The sequence below is a fragment of the Coregonus clupeaformis genome, unplaced genomic scaffold (assembly GCF_020615455.1).
Source record: "Coregonus clupeaformis isolate EN_2021a unplaced genomic scaffold, ASM2061545v1 scaf1120, whole genome shotgun sequence".
NCBI lineage: Eukaryota > Metazoa > Chordata > Actinopteri > Salmoniformes > Salmonidae > Coregonus > Coregonus clupeaformis.
The window spans coordinates 31,563-49,962 of NW_025534574.1; the positions used below are offsets into that span (position 1 = coordinate 31,563).

The window sequence follows — 18,400 nt, forward strand, 5'->3', positions numbered from 1 at the left end:
ACTGTGGTCCCCTAATCTACTAGTCCCCTACTGTGGTCCCCTAATCTACTAGTCCCCTACTGTGGTCCCCTACTCTACTAGTCCCCCTACTGTGGTCCCTTACTCTACTGGTCCCCTACTCTACTAGTCCCCTACTGTGGTCCCCTACTCTACTAGTCCCCCTACTGTGGTCCCCTAATCTACTAGTCCCCTACTGTGGTCCCTTACTCTACTGGTCCCCTAATCTACTAGTCCCCTACTGTGGTCCCCTACTGTGGTCCCCTACTCTACTAGTCCCCTACTGTGGTCCCCTACTCTACTAGTCCCCCTACTGTGGTCCCTTACTCTACTGGTCCCCTAATCTACTAGTCCCCTACTGTGGTCCCCTAATCTACTAGTCCCCTACTGTGGTCCCCTAATCTACTAGTCTCCCTACTGTGGTCCCCTAATCTACTAGTTCCCTACTGTGGTCCCTAATCTACTAGTCCCCTACTGTGGTCCCCTAATCTACTAGTCCCCTACTGTGGTCCCTAATCTGCTAGTCCCCTACTGTGGTCTCCCTAATCTACTAGTCCCCTACTGTGGTCCCCTAATCTACTAGTCCCTACTGTGGTCCCTAATCTACTAGTCCCCTAATCTACTAGTCTCTACTGTGGTCCCCTAATCTACTGGTCCCTAATCTACTGGTCCCTAATCTACTGGTCCCCTAATCTACTAGTCCCCTACTGTTGTCCCCTAATCTACTGGTCCCCTAATCTACTAGTCCCCTACTGTGGTCCCCTAATCTACTGATCCCCTACTGTGGTCCCCTAATCTACTAGTCCCCTACTGTGGTCCCCTAATCTACTGGTCCCCTAATCTACTAGTCCCCTACTGTGGTCCCCTAATCTACTAGTCCCCCTACTGTGGTCCCTTACTCTACTGGTCCCCTAATCTACTAGTCCCCTACTGTGGTCCCCTAATCTACTGGTCCCCTAATCTACTGGTCCCCTAATCTACTAGTCCCCTACTGTTGTCCCCTAATCTACTGGTCCCCTACTCTACTAGTCCCCTACTGTGGTCCCCTACTCTACTAGTCCCCCTACTGTGGTCCCTTACTCTACTAGTCCCCTACTGTGGTCCCCTACTGTGGTCCCCTACTCTACTAGTCCCCTACTGTGGTCCCCTACTCTACTAGTCCCCTCTACTGTGGTCCCCAATCTACTAGTCTACTGTGGTCCCCTAATCTACTAGTCCCCTACTGTGGTCCCCTAATCTACTAGTCCCTACTGTGGTCCCCTAATCTACTAGTCCCCTACTGTGGTTCCCTAATCTACTAGTCCTACTGGTCCCCTAATCTACTGTGGTCCCCTTACTTTACTGGTCCCCTAAATCTACTAGTCCCCTACTGTGGTCCCCTAATCTACTAGTCCCCTACTGTGGTCCCCTAATCTACTAGTCCCCTACTGTGGTCCCCTAATCTACTAGTCCCCTACTGTGGTCCCCTAATCTACTAGTCCCCTACTGTGGTCCCCTAATCTACTAGTCCCCTACTGTGGTCCCCTAATCTACTAGTCCCCTACTGTGGTCCCCTAATCTACTAGTCCCCTACTGTGGTCCCTTACTTTACTGGTCCCCTAAATCTACTAGTCCCCTACTGTGGTCCCCTAATCTACTAGTCCCCTACTGTGGTCCCCTACTCTACTAGTCCCCTACTGTGGTCCCCTAATCTACGGGTCCCCTAATCTACTGGTCCCCTAATCTACTAGTCCCCTACTGTGGTCCCCTAATCTACTGGTCCCCTAATCTACTAGTCCCCTACTGTGGTCCCCTAATCTACTGGTCCCCTAATCTACTGGTCCCCTAATCTACTGGTCCCCTAATCTACTAGTCCCCTACTGTTGTCCCCTAATCTACTGGTCCCCTAATCTACTAGTCCCCTACTGTGGTCCCCTAATCTACTAGTCCCCTACTGTGGTCCCCTAATCTACTAGTCCCCTACTGTGGTCCCCTAATCTACTGGTCCCCTAATCTACTAGTCCCCTACTGTGGTCCCCTAATCTACTAGTCCCCTACTGTGGTCCCCTACTGTGGTCCCCTACTGTGGTCCCCTAATCTACTAGTCCCCTAATCTACTGGTCCCCTAATCCACTAGTCCCCTACTGTGGTCCCCTAATCTACTGATCCCCTACTGTGGTCCCCTAATCTACTAGTCCCCTACTGTGGTCCCCTAATCTACTGGTCCCCTAATCTACTGATCCCCTACTGTGGTCCCCTAATCTACTGGTCCCCTAATCTATTAGTTCCCTACTGTGGTCCCCTACTGTGGTCCCCTAATCTACTAGTCCCCTGCTGTGGTCCCCTGCTGTGGTCCCCTAATCTACTGGTCCCCTAATCTACTGTGGTCCCCTAATCTACTGGTCCCCTACTGTGGTCCCCTAATCTACTAGTCCCCTACTGTGGTCCCCTAATCTACTAGTCCCCTACTGTGGTCCCCTAATCTACTAGTCCCCTACTGTGGTCCCCTACTGTGGTCCCCTAATCTACTAGTCCCCTACTGTGGTCCCCTACTGTGGTCCCCTAATCTACTGGTCCCCTACTGTGGTCCCCTAATCTACTAGTCCCCTACTGTGGTCCCCTAATCTACTAGTCCCCTACTGTGGTCCCCTAATCTACTAGTCCCCTACTGTTGTCCCCTAATCTACTAGTCCCCTACTGTTGTCCCCTAATCTACTAGTCCCCTACTGTGGTCCCCTAATCTACTGGTCCCCTAATCTACTGGTCCCCTAATCTACTGGTCCCCTAATCTACTAGTCCCCTACTGTGGTCCCCTAATCTACTGTGGTCCCCTAATCTACTGCTCCCCTAATCTACTAGTCCCCTACTGTGGTCCCCTAATCTACTGTGGTCCCCTAATCTACTGCTCCCCTAATCTACTAGTCCCCTACTGTGGTCCCCTAATCTACTAGTCCCCTACTGTGGTCCCCTAATCTACTAGTCCCCTACTGTGGTCCCCTACTCTTATTAGTCCCCTACTCCTCCCCTAATATTGTACTGACCCTGGTTTCTCCCTTCAGATCAGAAGAATCAGTGGAACAGGCAAAGCCATGGCCAAGTCTGACAAATACCAACACAAGAGGTGAGTTACACCTGGAGACTACTGTGTTGTGTAACTAACCTGTCGTGTCTCTGGTAACTAGCCGTCTGTCGTGTCTGGTAACTAGCCGTCTGTCGTGTCTCTGGTAACTAGCCGTCTGTCGTGTCTCTGGTAACTAGCCGTCTGTCGTGTCTCTGGTAACTAGCCGTCTGTCGGTGTCTCTGGTAACTAGCCGTCTGTCGTGTCTCTGGTAACTAGCCGTCTGTCGTGTCTCTGGTAACTAGCCGTCTGTCGTGTCTCTGGTAACTAGCCGTCTGTCGTGTCTCTGGTAACTAGCCGTCTGTCGTGTCTCTGGTAACTAGCCGTCTGTCGTGTCTCTGGTAACTAGCCGTCTGTCGTGTCTCTGGTAACTAGCCGTCTGTCGTGTCTCTGGTAACTAGCCGTCTGTCGTGTCTCTGGTAACTAGCCGTCTGTCGTGTCTCTGGTAACTAGCCGTCTGTCGTGTCTCTGGTAACTAGCCGTCTGTCGTGTCTCTGGTAACTAGCCGTCTGTCGTGTCTGGATAAGAATTGATCAGAGCATTACTTTTCCCTTTCACGCTGAGTGGTAATCGAAATGGAGAGCTGGAAAATAATAAAATAATAATAATATGCCATTTAGCAGACGCTTTTATCCAAAGCGACTTGCAGTCATGCGTGCATACATTTTTCGTGTATGGGTGGTCCCGGGGATCGAACCCACTACCTTGGCGTTACAAGCGCCGTGCTCTACCAGCTGAGCTACAGAGGACCACACTGAGCTACACAGGAAAGATTTTTCAAATACATTGAGGAACTATTGTAATTCTCAATGGATGTAAAAACAGACTTTGTTTTCTTTGAGAAGCTCCACAGGTCATTAGTAGTGGTGCGTTAAGCCAATCAGAAATACTATCAGATCCCCAAATGGGCACATTTATAGGCCTACATTTGAGCGCGGGCCAGGTAGACTATAGACCTACTTCTATGCGTCTTTACTCAACATTGACAGGAGCTCCAAACAAAAGACACTGACTAAATTGACAAAACTTGTAAGTGGAATGAAATTAACCAAAAGTTGTTTCTCACATCTATACCAGGGTGTCCACTCCGACAATGAGAACGGTAAAAGACTGGGAAAATAATATATTGAATGCATTAACCGAACAAACATTGTAGATTATAAATGATTGGAATTACTCCCCTTCTTGGACTGTACCATCCCTGCGGCCTCCGCACTAGGGTTAGCCTCCGCACTGGGTTAGCCTCGGCCTCCGCACTAGGGTTAGCCTCGGCCTCCGCACTAGGGTTAGCCTCGGCCTCCGCACTAGGGTTAGCCTCGGCCTCCGCACTAGGGTTAGCCTCGGCCTCCCCACTAGGGTTAGCCTCGGCCTCCCCACTAGGGTTAGCCTCGGCCTCCCCACTAGGGTTAGCCTCGGCCTCCGCACTAGGGTTAGCCTCGGCCTCCGCACTAGGGTTAGCCTCGGCCTCCGCACTAGGGTTAGCCTCGGCCTCCGCACTAGGGTTAGCCTCGGCCTCCGCACTAGGGTTAGCCTCGGCCTCCGCACTAGGGTTAGCCTCGGCCTCCGCACTAGGGTTAGCCTCGGCCTCCGCACTAGGGTTAGCCTCGGCCTCCGCACTAGGGTTAGCCTCGGCCTCCGCACTAGGGTTAGCCTCGGCCTCCGCACTAGGGTTAGCCTCGGCCTCCGCACTAGGGTTAGCCTCGGCCTCCGCACTAGCCTCGGCCTCCGCACTAGCCTCGGCCTCCGCACTAGCCTCGGCCTCCGCACTAGCCTCGGCCTCCGCACTAGCCTCGGCCTCCGCACTAGCGTCGGCCTCCGCACTAGGGTCGGCCTCCGCACTAGGGTCGGCCTCCGCACTAGGGTCGGCCTCCGCACTAGGGTCGGCCTCCGCACTAGGGTCGGCCTCCCGCACTAGGGTCGGCCTCCGCACTAGGTTCGGCCTCCGCACTAGGGGTCGGCCTCCGCACCTAGGGTCGGCCTCCGCACTAGGGTCGGCCTCCGCACTAGGGTCGGCCTCCGCACTAGGGTCGGCCTCCGCACTAGGGTCGGCCTCCGCACTAGGGTCGGCCTCCGCACTAGGGTCGGCCTCCGCACTAGGGTCGGCCTCCGCACTAGGGTCGGCCTCCGCACTAGGGTCGGCCTCCGCACTAGGGTCGGCCTCCGCACTAGGGTCGGCCTCCGCACTAGGGTCGGCCTCCGCACTAGGGTCGGCCTCGGCCTCCGCACTAGGGTTGGCCTCCGCACTAGGGTTAGCCTCGGCCTCCGCACTAGGGTTAGCCCCGGCCTCCGCACTAGCCTCGGCCTCCGCACTAGCCTCGGCCTCCGCACTAGGGTCGGCCTCGGCCTCCGCACTAGGGTCGGCCTCGGCCTCCGCACTAGGGTCGGCCTCGGCCTCCGCACTAGGGTCGGCCTCGGCCTCCGCACTAGGGTTGGCCTCCGCACTAGGGTTAGCCTCGGCCTCCGCACTAGGGTTAGCCCCGGCCTCCGCACTAGCCTCGGCCTCCGCACTAGGGTTAGCCCCGGCCTCCGCACTAGCCCCGGCCTCCGCACTAGCCTCGGCCTCCGCACTAGCCTCGGCCTCCGCACTAGGGTCGGCCTCCGCACTAGGGTCGGCCTCGGCCTCCGCACTAGGGTTGGCCTCGGCCTCCGCAATGAAATGGGAGCGAATCAGAAGGGTGTCTACTGTTCCAAAAAAATTAAAATGATTTGCTACTGCTCGACTAAAAAACGTCTTGGTCAACTAACAGCCTAGCGACCAAACAATCGACCAGTCGACTAATTACCAGCCCTACTGGTAACTAACGTTTTGTCATGTCTATGTTAACATTCTGTTGTCTCCATAGTGACGTGAAGGTGTACGACCCCTCCGGAGACTCCACCCTCCCCTCTGTTTCCAAGAAGAGGAAGTTTGAGGAGGTGGAGGAGGAAGAGGTGGTCACACCGGTGGCAGTCAAAACCAAGAAACCCAAGAGAGAACCTGTGGAAGGTCAGTTGGTTCCCTCCTCTTAGCCATAATACAACATCCTATTTATATAAACACAATCCATAACATGAGACCCGTTCTCAGCCGTCTATAACACAATCCATAACATGAGACCCGTTCTCAGCTGTCTATAACACAATCCATAACATGAGACCCGTTCTCAGCCGTCTATAACACAATCCATAACATGAGACCCGTTCTCAGCCGTCTATAACACAATCCATAACATGAGACCCGTTCTCAGCTGTCTATAACACAATCCATAACATGAGACCCGTTCTCAGCCGTCTATAACACAATCCATAACATGAGACCCGTTCTCAGCCGTCTATAACACAATCCATAACATGAGACCCGTTCTCAGCCGTCTATAACACAATCCAGAACATGAGACCCGTTCTCAGCCGCCTATAACACAATCCATAACATGAGACCCGTTCTCAGCCGTCTATAACACAATCCATAACATGAGACCCGTTCTCAGCTGTCTATAACACAATCCATAACATGAGACCCGTTCTCAGCCGTCTATAACACAATCCATAACATGAGACCCGTTCTCAGCCGTCTATAACACAATCCATAACATGAGACCCGTTCTCAGCCGTCTATTCATATCAAATAAAAGAATCTCAGCAGTCTGTATTAAGTTGTCTTGTCTCACGGTGCGTTCTGTTTTCATTCAGAACCAGAGGCGTCAACGGCAGCAGAAGAAACTCCCAAGAAGAAGAAAAAGAAGGCGAGGAAAGCCGAGGCAGCGGAGGAGGCGATGGACGTGAAGGAGGAGGAAGAGGAGGCCACAGTCTCTCCCACAGAGGAAGTACGTAGCAATGCATGATGGGGACATGCTCATCTCAGCTGTTCTGTCTGAACAAACATACTAACCTTATTTCTTGTGATTTAGTCATCAAAGAAGAAGAAGAAGAAAAAGAAGAAGGTCAAGGAGGAAGAGGGAGAATAATCTGCTTCTGGTTGGGGAGAAACTGTATTATATTAGGACTTTTAGTTGTCGTTGCACTACCAGGGCCCTGACTGTCATGTATTAGCCGTTTTAAAGGCTAGCGGAGAGAAGAACGGGAGACGGAGGTTATTTCAGAATGACCAGCAGCTGATCTGATATGATTAGGAATGAGACTTAATGATCGTGTAAAAATCCTACTGTGTGGATTTGAGTTTAAAAAAGATGACCCTTTTTTAGTATACTGTAACCTAAAGAGCCAATGGATTGTATACAATATCAGCTTGTCAATGTTCATGTTAAAACATTTCATTTCTCCACTGGTTTAACAACATACCATTTTTAAAAGCTGTTTTGATGTCTGCTGTTTCCCACAAGTCTTTGTCCATAAGTCAACTTCTGCTCTGGTGGATTAAATCCATTTTCTCAGACGATGGTATTTCCCTTCATTCCAGCTATAGTGTGTTCAGACCCCTTTCTACGTTTTGTTACGTTACAGCCTTATTCTAAAATTGATTAAATCGTTTCCCCCCCCCTCATCAATCTACACATAATACCCCATAATGACAAAGCAAAAACAGGTTTTTAGATATTTTGCAAATGTACTCAAAATTCAAAACTGAAATATTACATTTACATAAGTATTCAGACCCTTTACTCAGTACTTTGTTGAAGCACCTTTGGCAGCGATTACAGCCTCGTCTTGTCTCCAGAGACAGACTGGGCCACTCAAGAACATTCAGAGACTTGTCCCGAAGCCACTCCTATGAAGGTGAACCATTGCCCCAGTCTGAGGTCCTGAGCGCTCTGGAGCAGGTTTTCATCAAGGATCTCTTTGTACTTTGCTCCATGCATCTTTTCCTCGATCCTGACTAGTCTCCCAGTCCCTGCCACTGAAAAACATCCCCACAGCATGATGCTGCCACCACCCTGCTTCACCGTAGGGATGGTGCCAGGTTTCTTCCAGACGTGACGCTTGGCATTCAGGCCAAAGAGTTCAATCTTGGTTTCATCAGACCAGAGAATCTTGTTTCTCATGGTCTGAGAGTCCTTTAGGTGGCTTTTGGCAAACTCCAAGCGGGTGTTTGAATGTGCCTTTTACTGAGGAGTGGCTTCCGTCTGGCCACTCTATCATAAAGGCCTGATTTAGTGGAGTGCTGCAGAGATGGTTCTCCTTCTGGAAGGTTCTCCACAGAGGAACTCTAGAGCTCTGTCAGAGTGACCATCGGGTTCTTGGTCACCTCCCTGACCAAGGCCCTTCTCCACCGATTGCTCAGTTTGGCCGGGCGGCCAGCTCTAGGAAGAGTCTTGGTGGTTCCAAACTTTTTCCATTTAAGAATGATGGAGGCCACTGTGTTCTTGGGGACCTTCAATGCTGCAGAGATATTTTGGTACCCTTCCCCAGATCTGTGCCTCGACACAATCCTGTCTCGGAGCTCTACGGACAATTCCTTCGACCTCATAAGCTTGGTTTTTGCTCTGACATGCACTGTCAACTGTGGGACCTTATATAGACAGGTGTGTGCCTTTCCAAATCATATTCAATCAATTGAATTCACCACAGGTGGACTCCAATCAAGTTGTAGAAACATCTCAAGGATGATCACTGGAAACAGGATGCACCTGAGCTCAATTTTGAGTCTCATAGCAAAGGGTCTGAATCCTGTAAATAAGTTGTTTCTGGTATTTTATTTGTAATAAATTAGCAAAAATGGCAAAACTGTTTTGGGTCATTATGGGGTATTGGGTCATTATGGGGTTTAGGGTCATTATGGGGTTTTGGATTTGTCATTATGGGGTTTTGGATTTGTCATTATGGGGTTTTGGGTCATTATGGGGTATTGGGTCATTATGGGGTTTTGGGTTTGTCATTATGGGGTTTTGGGTCATTATGTGGTTTAGGGTCATTATGGGGTTTAGGGTCATTATGGGGTGTTGGGTCATTATGGGGTTTTGTGTGTAGATTGAGGATTTCTATTTATTTAATCAATTTTAGAGTAAGGCTGTAATGTGGAAAAAGTCCAGGGGTCTGAATAGTTTCCAAATGCAATATACACTGCTCAAAAAAATAAAGGGAACACTTAAACAACACAATGTAACTACAAGTCAATCACACTTCTGTGAAATCAAACTGTCCACTTAGGAAGCAACACTGATTGACAAATGTCACATGCTGTTGTGCAAATGGAATAGACAACAGGTGGAAATTATAGGCAATTAGCAAGACACCCCCAATAAAGGAGTGGTTCTGCAGGTGGTGACCACAGACCACTTCTCAGTTCCTATGCTTCCTAGCTGATGTTTTGGTCACTTTTGAATGCTGGCGGTGCTTTCACTCTAGTGGTAGCATGAGACGGAGTCTACCACACAAGTGGCTCAGGTAGTGCAGCTCATCCAGGATGGCACATCAATGCGAGCTGTGGCAAGAAGGTTTGCTGTGTCTGTCAGCGTAGTGTCCAGAGCATGGAGGCGCTACCAGGAGACAGGCCAGTACATCAGGAGACGTGGAGGAGGCCGTAGGAGGGCAACAACCCAGCAGCAGGACCGCTACCTCCGCCTTTGTGTAAGGAGGAGCACTGCCAGAGCCCTGCAAAATGACCTCCAGTAGGCCACAAATGTGCATGTGTCTGTTCAAACGGTCAGAAACAGACTCCATGAGGGTGGTATGAGGGCCCGACGTCCACAGGTGTGGGTTGTGCTTACAGCCCAACACCGTGCAGGACGTTTGGCATTTGCCAGAGAACACCAAGATTGGCATATTCGCCACTGGCGCCCTGTTCTCTTCACAGTTGAAAGCAGGTTCACACTGAGCAGACGTGACAGAGTCTGGAGACGCCGTGGAGAACGTTCTGCTGCCTGCAACATCCTCCAGCATGACCAGTTTGGCGGTGGGTCAGTCATGGTGTGGGGTGGCATTTCTTTGGGGGGCCGCACAGCCCTCCATGTGCTCGCCAGAGGTAGCCTGACTGCCATTAGGTACCGAGATGAGATCCTCAGACCCCTTGTGAGACCATATGCTGGTGCGGTTGGCCCTGGGTTCCTCCTAATGCAAGACAATGCTAGACCTCATGTGGCTGGAGTGTGTCAGCAGTTCCTGCAAGAGGAAGGCATTGATGCTATAGACTGGCCCGCCCCTTCTCCAGACCTGAATCCAATTGAGCACATCTGGGACATCATGTCTCGCTCCATCCACCAACGCCACGTTGCACCACAGACTGTCCAGGAGTTGGCAGATGCTTTAGTCCAGGTCTGGGAGGAGATCCCTCAGGAGACCATCCGCCACCTCATCAGGAGCATGCCCAGGCGTTGTAGGGAGGTCATACAGGCACGTGGAGGCCACACACACTACTGAGCCTCATTTTGACTTGTTTTAAGGACATTACATCAAAGTTGGATCAGCCTGTAGTGTGGTTTTCCACTTTAATTTTGAGTGTGACTCCAAATCCAGACCTCCATGGGTTGATAAATTTGATTTCCATTGATAATTTTTGTGTGATTTTGTTGTCAGCACATTCAACTATGTAAAGAAAAAAGTATTTAATAAGATTATTTCATTCATTCAGATCTAGGATGTGTTATTTTAGTGTTCCCTTTATTTTTTTGAGCAGTGTATATTAAACTCTGACAGACAGACCTGGGGTTAGGGGGGGTGAGACTGAGCCTGGGGTTAGGGGGTGAGACTGAGACTGAGCCTGGGGTTAGGGGGTGAGACTGAGCCTGGGGTTAGGGGGTGAGACTGAGCCTGGGGTTAGGGGTGTGAGACTGAGCCTGGGGTTAGGGTGTGAGACTGAGCCTGGGGGTTAGGGGGTGAGACTGAGCCTGGGGTTAGGGGGGTGAGACTGAGCCGGGGGTTAGGGGGTGAGACTGAGCCTGGGGTTAGGGGGTGAGACTGAGCCGGGGGTTAGGGGGTGAGACTGAGCCTGGGGTTAGGGTGTGAGCCTGGGGTTAGGGTGTGAGACTGAGCCTGGGGTTAGGGTGTGAGACTGAGCCTGGGGTTAGGGGGTGAGACTGAGCCGGGGGTTAGGGGGTGAGACTGAGCCTGGGGTTAGGGTGTGAGCCTGGGGTTAGGGTGTGAGACTGAGCCTGGGGTTAGGGTGTGAGACTGAGCCTGGGGTTAGGGGATGAGACTGAGCCTGGGGTTAGGGGGTGTGACTGAGCCTGGGGTTAGGGTGTGAGACTGAGCCTGGGGTTAGGGGGTGAGACTGAGCCTGGGGTTAGGGTGTGAGACTGAGCCTGGGGTTAGGGTGTGAGACTGAGCCTGGGGTTAGGGTGTGAGACTGAGCCGGGGGTTAGGGGGTGAGACTGAGCCTGGGGTTAGGGGGTGAGACTGAGCCTGGGGTTAGGGGGTGAGACTGAGCCTGGGGTTAGGGTGTGAGACTGAGCCTGGGGTTAGGGGGTGAGACTGAGCCTGGGGTTAGGGGGTGAGACTGAGCCTGGGGTGAGACTGAGCCTGGGGTTAGGGGGTGAGACTGAGCCTGGGGTTAGGGGGTGAGACTGAGCCTGGGGTTAGGGGGTGAGACTGAGCCTGGGGTTAGGGTGTGAGACTGAGCCTGGGGTTAGGGGGTGAGACTGAGCCTGGGGTTAGGGGGTGAGACTGAGCCGGGGGTTAGGGGGTGAGACTGAGCCTGGGGTTAGGGGGTGAGACTGAGCCTGGGGTTAGGGGGTTAGGGGGGTGAGACTGAGCCGGGGGTTAGGGGGTGAGACTGAGCCTGGGGTTAGGGGTGTGAGACTGAGCCGGGGGTTAGGGGGTGAGACTGAGCCGGGGGTTAGGGGGTGAGACTGAGCCTGGGGTTAGGGTGTGAGACTGAGCCGGGGGTTAGGGGGTGAGACTGAGCCGGGGGTTAGGGGGTGAGACTGAGCCGGGGGTTAGGGGGTGAGACTGAGCCTGGGGTTAGGGTGTGAGACTGAGCCGGGGGTTAGGGGGTGAGACTGAGCCGGGGGTTAGGGGGTGAGACTGAGCCTGGGGTTAGGGGGTTAGGGGGTGAGACTGAGCCGGGGTTAGGGGGTGAGACTGAGCCGGGGTTAGGGTGTGAGACTGAGCCGGGGGTTAGGGGGTGAGACTGAGCCGGGGGTTAGGGGGTGAGACTGAGCCTGGGGTTAGGGGGTTAGGGGGTTAGGGGGTGAGACTGAGCCGGGGGTTAGGGGGTGAGACTGAGCCGGGGTTAGGGTGAGCCTGGGGTGAGGGGGTGAGACTGAGCCGGGGGTTAGGGGGTGAGACTGAGCCTGGGGTTAGGGGGTTAGGGTGTGAGACTGAGCCGGGGGTTAGGGGGTGAGACTGGGGTTAGGGTGTGAGACTGAGCCTGGGGTTAGGGGGTGAGACTGGGGTTAGGGGGGTGAGACTGGGGTTAGGGTGAGCCTGGGGTTAGGGGGTGAGACTGGGGTTAGGGGGGAGACTGGGGTTAGGGTGTGTGACTGAGCCGGGGGTTAGGGGGGAGACTGGGGTTAGGGGGTGAGACTGAGCCTGGACTGTTCAAGTAGCCTAGTCTAGTGAGGACAGAACCTTTATTTGTATTTATTATGGATCCCCATTAGTTCCTGCCAAGGCAGCAGCTACTCTTCCTGGGGTTTATTATGGATCCCCATTAGTTCCTGCCAAGGCAGCAGCTACTCTTCCTGGGGTTTATTATGGATCCCCATTAGTTCCTGCCAAGGCAGCAGCTACTCTTCCTGGGGTTTATTATGGATCCCCATTAGTTCCTGCCAAGGCAGCAGCTACTCTTCCTGGGGTTTATTATGGATCCCCATTAGTTCCTGCCAAGGCAGCAGCTACTCTTCCTGGGGTTTATTATGGATCCCCATTAGTTCCTGCCAAGGCAGCAGCTACTCTTCCTGAGGTTTATTATGGATCCCCATTAGTTCCTGCCAAGGCAGCAGCTACTCTTCCTGGGGTTTATTATGGATCCCCATTAGTTCCTGCCAAGGCAGCAGCTACTCTTCCTGGGGTTTATTATGGATCCCCATTAGTTCCTGCCAAGGCAGCAGCTACTCTTCCTGGGGTTTATTATGGATCCCCATTAGTTCCTGCCAAGGCAGCAGCTACTCTTCCTGGGGTTTATTATGGATCCCCATTAGTTCCTGCCAAGGCAGCAGCTACTCTTCCTGGGGTTTATTATGGATCCCCATTAGTTCCTGCCAAGGCAGCAGCTACTCTTCCTGGGGTTTATTATGGATCCCCATTAGTTCCTGCCAAGGCAGCAGCTACTCTTCCTGGGGTTTATTATGGATCCCCATTAGTTCCTGCCAAGGCAGCAGCTACTCTTCCTGGGGTTTATTATGGATCCCCATTAGTTCCTGCCAAGGCAGCAGCTACTCTTCCTGGGGTTTATTATGGATCCCCATTAGTTCCTGCCAAGGCAGCAGCTACTCTTCCTGGGGTTTATTATGGATCCCCATTAGTTCCTGCCAAGGCAGCAGCTACTCTTCCTGGGGTTTATTATGGATCCCCATTAGTTCCTGCCAAGGCAGCAGCTACTCTTCCTGGGGTTTATTATGGATCCCCATTAGTTCCTGCCAAGGCAGCAGCTACTCTTCCTGGGGTTTATTATGGATCCCCATTAGTTCCTGCCAAGGCAGCAGCTACTCTTCCTGGGGTTTATTATGGATCCCCATTAGTTCCTGCCAAGGCAGCAGCTACTCTTCCTGGGGTTTATTATGGATCCCCATTAGTTCCTGCCAAGGCAGCAGCTACTCTTCCTGGGGTTTATTATGGATCCCCATTAGTTCCTGCCAAGGCAGCAGCTACTCTTCCTGGGGTCCAAACATATTAAAGCACTTACATTACATATAAAACAGTACATCATATGACATTATTACACCACTACCTATCTACAATACAAAATGTTTAATACCACCATACAACAATATCACAATGTGTGTGGATGCATGTGTCTATACCCTATTTTTACTTGTTTTTTACATCTGATTTTACTGCTTGCATCAGTTACTTGATGTGGAATAGAGTTCCATGTAGTCATGGCTCTATGTAGTACTGTGCGCCTCCCATAGTCTGTTCTGGACTTGGGGACTGTGAAGAGACCTCTGGTGGCATGTCTTGTGGGGTATGCATGGATTTCCGAGCTGTGTGATAGTAGTTTAAACAGACAGCTCAGTACATTCAGCTTGTCAACACCTCTTACAAAAACAAGCAGTGATAAAGTAAATCTCTCTTCCACTCTGAGCCAGGAGAGACTGACATGCATGTCATTAATGTTAGCTCTCCGTGTACTTTTAAGGGCCAGACGTGCTGCCCTGTTCTGAGCCAACTGCAATTTTCCCAAGTCCCTCTTTGTGGCACCTGACCACACTACTGAACAGTAGTCCAGGTGTGACAAAACTAGAGCCTGTAGGACCTGCCTTGTTGATAGTGCTGTTAAGAAGGTAGAGCAGCGCTTTATTATGGACAGACTTCTCCCCATCCTAGCTGCTGTTGTATCAATATGTTTTGACCATGACAGTTTACAATCCAGGATTACTCCAAGCAGTTTAGTCACCACAACTTGCTCAATTTCCACATTATTTATTACAAGATTTAGTTGAGGTTTAGGGTTTAATGAATGATTTCACTCAAATACAATGCTTTTAGTTTTGTTAATATTCAGGACTAACTTCTTCCTTGCCACCCATTCTGAAACTAACTGCAGCTCTTTGTTAAGTGTTGCAGTTATTTCAGTTGCTGTAGTAGCTGACGTGTATAGTGTTGAGTCATCCGCATACATAGACACACTGGCTTTACTCAAAGCCAGTGGCATGTCGTTAGTAAAGATTGAAAAAAATAAGGGGCCTAGACAGCTGCCCTGGGGAATTCCTGATTCTACCTGGATTATGTTGGAGAGGCTTCCATTAAAGAACACCCTCTGTGTTCTGTTAGACAAGTAACTCTTTATCCACATTATAGCAGGGGGTGTAAAGCCATAACACATACGTTTTTCCAGCAACAGACTATGATCGATAATGTCAAAAGCCGCACTGAAGTCTAACAAAACAGCCCCCACAATCTTTTTATCATCAATTTCTCTCAGCCAATCATCAGTCATTTGTGTAAGTGCTGTGCTTGTTGAATGTCCTTCTCTATAAACATGCTGAAAGTTTGTTGTCAATTTCTTTACTGTAAAATAGCGTTGTATCTGGTCAAACACCATTTTATCCAAACGTTTACTAAGGGTTGGTAACAGGCTGATTGGTCGGCTGTTTGAGCCAGTAAAGGGGGCTTTACTATTCTTAGGTAGCAGAATGAATTTTGCTTCCCTCCAAGCCTGGGGGCACACACTTTCTAGTAGGCTTAAATTGAAAATATGACAAATAGGAGTGGCAAAATCGTCCGCTATTATCCTCAGCAATTTTCCATCCAAGTTGTCAGACCCCGGTGGCTTGTCATTGTTAACAGACAACAATACTTTTTCACCTCTTCCTCACTCACTTTACGGAATTCAAAATTACAACGCTTGTCTTTCATAATTTGGTCAGATATACTTGGATGGTAGTGTCAGCAATTGTTGCTGGCATGTCATACCTACATTTGCTAATCTTGCCAATGAAAAAAGTATTAAAGTAGTTGGCAATATCAGTTGGCTTTGTGATGAATGAGCCATCTGATTCAGTGAATGATGGAGCTGAGTTTGCCTTTTTTCCCAAAATTTAATTTAAGGCTTTTTACTATCATTCATATGTATTCATACAAAAAAAATGGTTTTAAGTGAAATATTATATATATATATTAATATTAGCTTTAGTCTGAAGCTGAAAGACAGGAAATTCCTATGCTAATTTCACCTATGCACTAACAAGGCTTTTCAGCATAAGCAGCTTGACTACTGCTTGAGTACTGTAGCTTTATTGATCTGCTGTACTTCAACAACAGATGTACTCACATTGGATGAGTTGATTAGGATTCAAACCTTCTCTCAAACAGCCTAATACATTCTCTTAGAATAGATTTACCCCATGAATGTACTTGGTATTGTAAAGGTGTTTTTTCATGTAAGACATCATACCATTCCACTCATTTATGAGGTGTCCCAGACACAGATTGAGCCTTGTCCTGGACTATAAAGCCAGATCAATGGAAAATCTCCAGACAAATGTCTTTCTAGTCCAGAACTAGGTGTAGTCTGTGAAACCACTCCTTAACCCTACATGTGACCTAGCCTAATACATAGGCCTTCTCAGATGGGAAATGGATAAGGTAGTTGACAGCTTTTCAACATATTTTGAACCTAGAAAGTGTTTGAACACATGGCAAGTGACTGGGCTGAGCGGGAACTGTGCTTCCGTAGAGGTAGGGGGGCTAGCAGGCCAGAGGTGGATGAACGTAGTGGCACATGGCAAGTGTTTGCAGAAGAAACAAATATGTTGTTGTTGAAGAGTCGGTGCTGTATTTGTAATGGGAATCAGGCTCCCGAGTTCCCGGAGTGCCCTGTTATGTAATGGGAATCAGGCTCTGAGTTCCCGGAGTGCCCTGTTATGTAATGGGAATCACGCTCCCGAGTTCCCGGAGTGCCCTGTTATGTAATGGGAATCAGGCTCCCGAGTTCCCGGAGTGCCCTGTTATGTAATGGGAATCAGGCTCCCGAGTTCCCGGAGTGCCCTGTTATGTAATGGGAATCACGCTCTGAGTTCCCGGAGTGCCCTGTTATGTAATGGAATCAGGCTCCCGAGTTCCCAGAGTGCCCTGTTATGTAATGGAAATCAGGCTACCGAGTTCCCGGAGTGCCCTGTTATGTAATGGGAATCAGGCTCCCGAGTTCCCGGAGTGCCCTGTTATGTAATGGGAATCACACTCCCAAGTTCCCGGAGTGCCCTGTTATGTAATGGGAATCAGGCTACCGAGTTCCCGGAGTGCCCTGTTATGTAATGGGAATCAGGCTCCCGAGTTCCCGGAGTGCCCTGTTATGTAATGGGAATCAGGCTCCCGAGTTCCCAGAGTGCCCTGTTATGTAATGGGAATCAGGCTCCCGAGTTCCCGGAGTGCCCTGTTATGTAATGGGAATCAGGCTACCGAGTTCCCGGAGTGCCCTGTTATGTAATGGGAATCACGCTCCCGAGTTCCCGGAGTGCCCTGTTATGTAATGGGAATCAGGCTCCCGAGTTCCCGGAGTGCCCTGTTATGTAATGGGAATCAGGCTCCCGAGTTCCCGGAGTGCCCTGTTATGTAATGGGAATCAGGCTCCCGAGTTCCCGGAGTGCCCTGTTATGTAATGGGAATCAGGCTCCCGAGTTCCCGGAGTGCCCTGTTATGTAATGGGAATCAGGCTACCGAGTTCCCGGAGTGCCCTGTTATGTAATGGGAATCACGCTCCCGAGTTCAATCTAGGTAACATCAGACCAGATAACCTTGTTTGTCATGGTCAGAGTCGTTTAGGTGCCTCTTGGCAAACTCCAAGCGGGCTGAACTCTGGAGCTCTGTCAAAGTGATCATCGGGTTCTTGGTCACCTCCCTGACAAAGGCCCTTCTCCCCCGATTGCTCAGTTTGGCCGGGCGGACAGCTCTAGGAAGAGTCTTGGTGGTTCCAAACTTTTTATTAAATTATTAAATTATTGGTCATTTAGCAGACGCTCTTATCCAGAGCGACTTCTTCTATTTAAGAATGGAGGAGGCCACTGTGTTCTTGGGGACCTTCAATGCTGCAGACATTTTTTGGTACCCTTCCCCAGATCTGTGCCTCAACACAATCCTGTCTCGGAGCTCTACGGACAATTCCTTCGACCTCATGGCTTGGTTTTTGCTCTGACATGAAATGTCAACTGTGGGATGTTATATAGTCAGGTGTGTGCCTTTCCAAATTGAATTTATCACAGGTGGACTCCAATCAAGTTGTAGAAACATCTCAAGGAAGATCAATGGAAACAGGATTGACCTGAGCAAATTTACGAGATTCATAGCAAAGGGTCTGCATACTTATGTAAATAAGGTATCTGTTTTTTATTTCTAATACATTTGCAAAAATGGCTAAACCTGTTTTCGCTTTGTCATCATGGGACTGATAAATGCAGAAAATTAAAATGAAAATGAAAATTCTACCACAGCGACCATGTTATTTTTGGGAAGCATATTTGGTTATGAGTTCGGACATATGAAGTTTCTATGTGACGACTACTTCTAAGACGCATACATTCAGTTGCTCCGAACTCACTTCACTTTGACTAAGGAGGGAGGCACTCTCGGCTGGTGCTAGCACATGCTAAGATTAAATACACTGCTGGAACAACAATTAAGGTGTTTACATGTCCTATTAATTGGAAAGACTGCTCAGAAAACCAGGTGTTTTAATCGGTGTATGCTTCCTTAGAGTTTGAGCTTATGTCTATTAAGATAAGCAGAGTAAGGTGTTTCCATGACTACAGCATAATCTGCCTACTGCCATAATCA

At 50.1% G+C, this 18,400-nt stretch overlaps 1 protein-coding gene across 1 annotated transcript in view; it reads left to right on the forward strand.

Moving 5' to 3' along the window:
- The window catches only part of LOC123486301 (nucleolar protein 58-like), a 32,999-nt gene extending 25,533 nt beyond the window's left edge, over positions 1-7,466 (forward strand). Inside the window, exons 9-12 of the mRNA XM_045217564.1 lie at positions 3,036-3,097; positions 5,938-6,080; positions 6,764-6,897; positions 6,982-7,466. Of these exons, the coding sequence (XP_045073499.1) occupies positions 3,036-3,097; positions 5,938-6,080; positions 6,764-6,897; positions 6,982-7,038 (396 nt within the window). The 3' untranslated portion in view covers positions 7,039-7,466. The remainder of the gene's footprint in view (positions 1-3,035; positions 3,098-5,937; positions 6,081-6,763; positions 6,898-6,981) is intronic.
- The last annotated feature ends 10,934 nt before the right edge of the window (positions 7,467-18,400 follow it).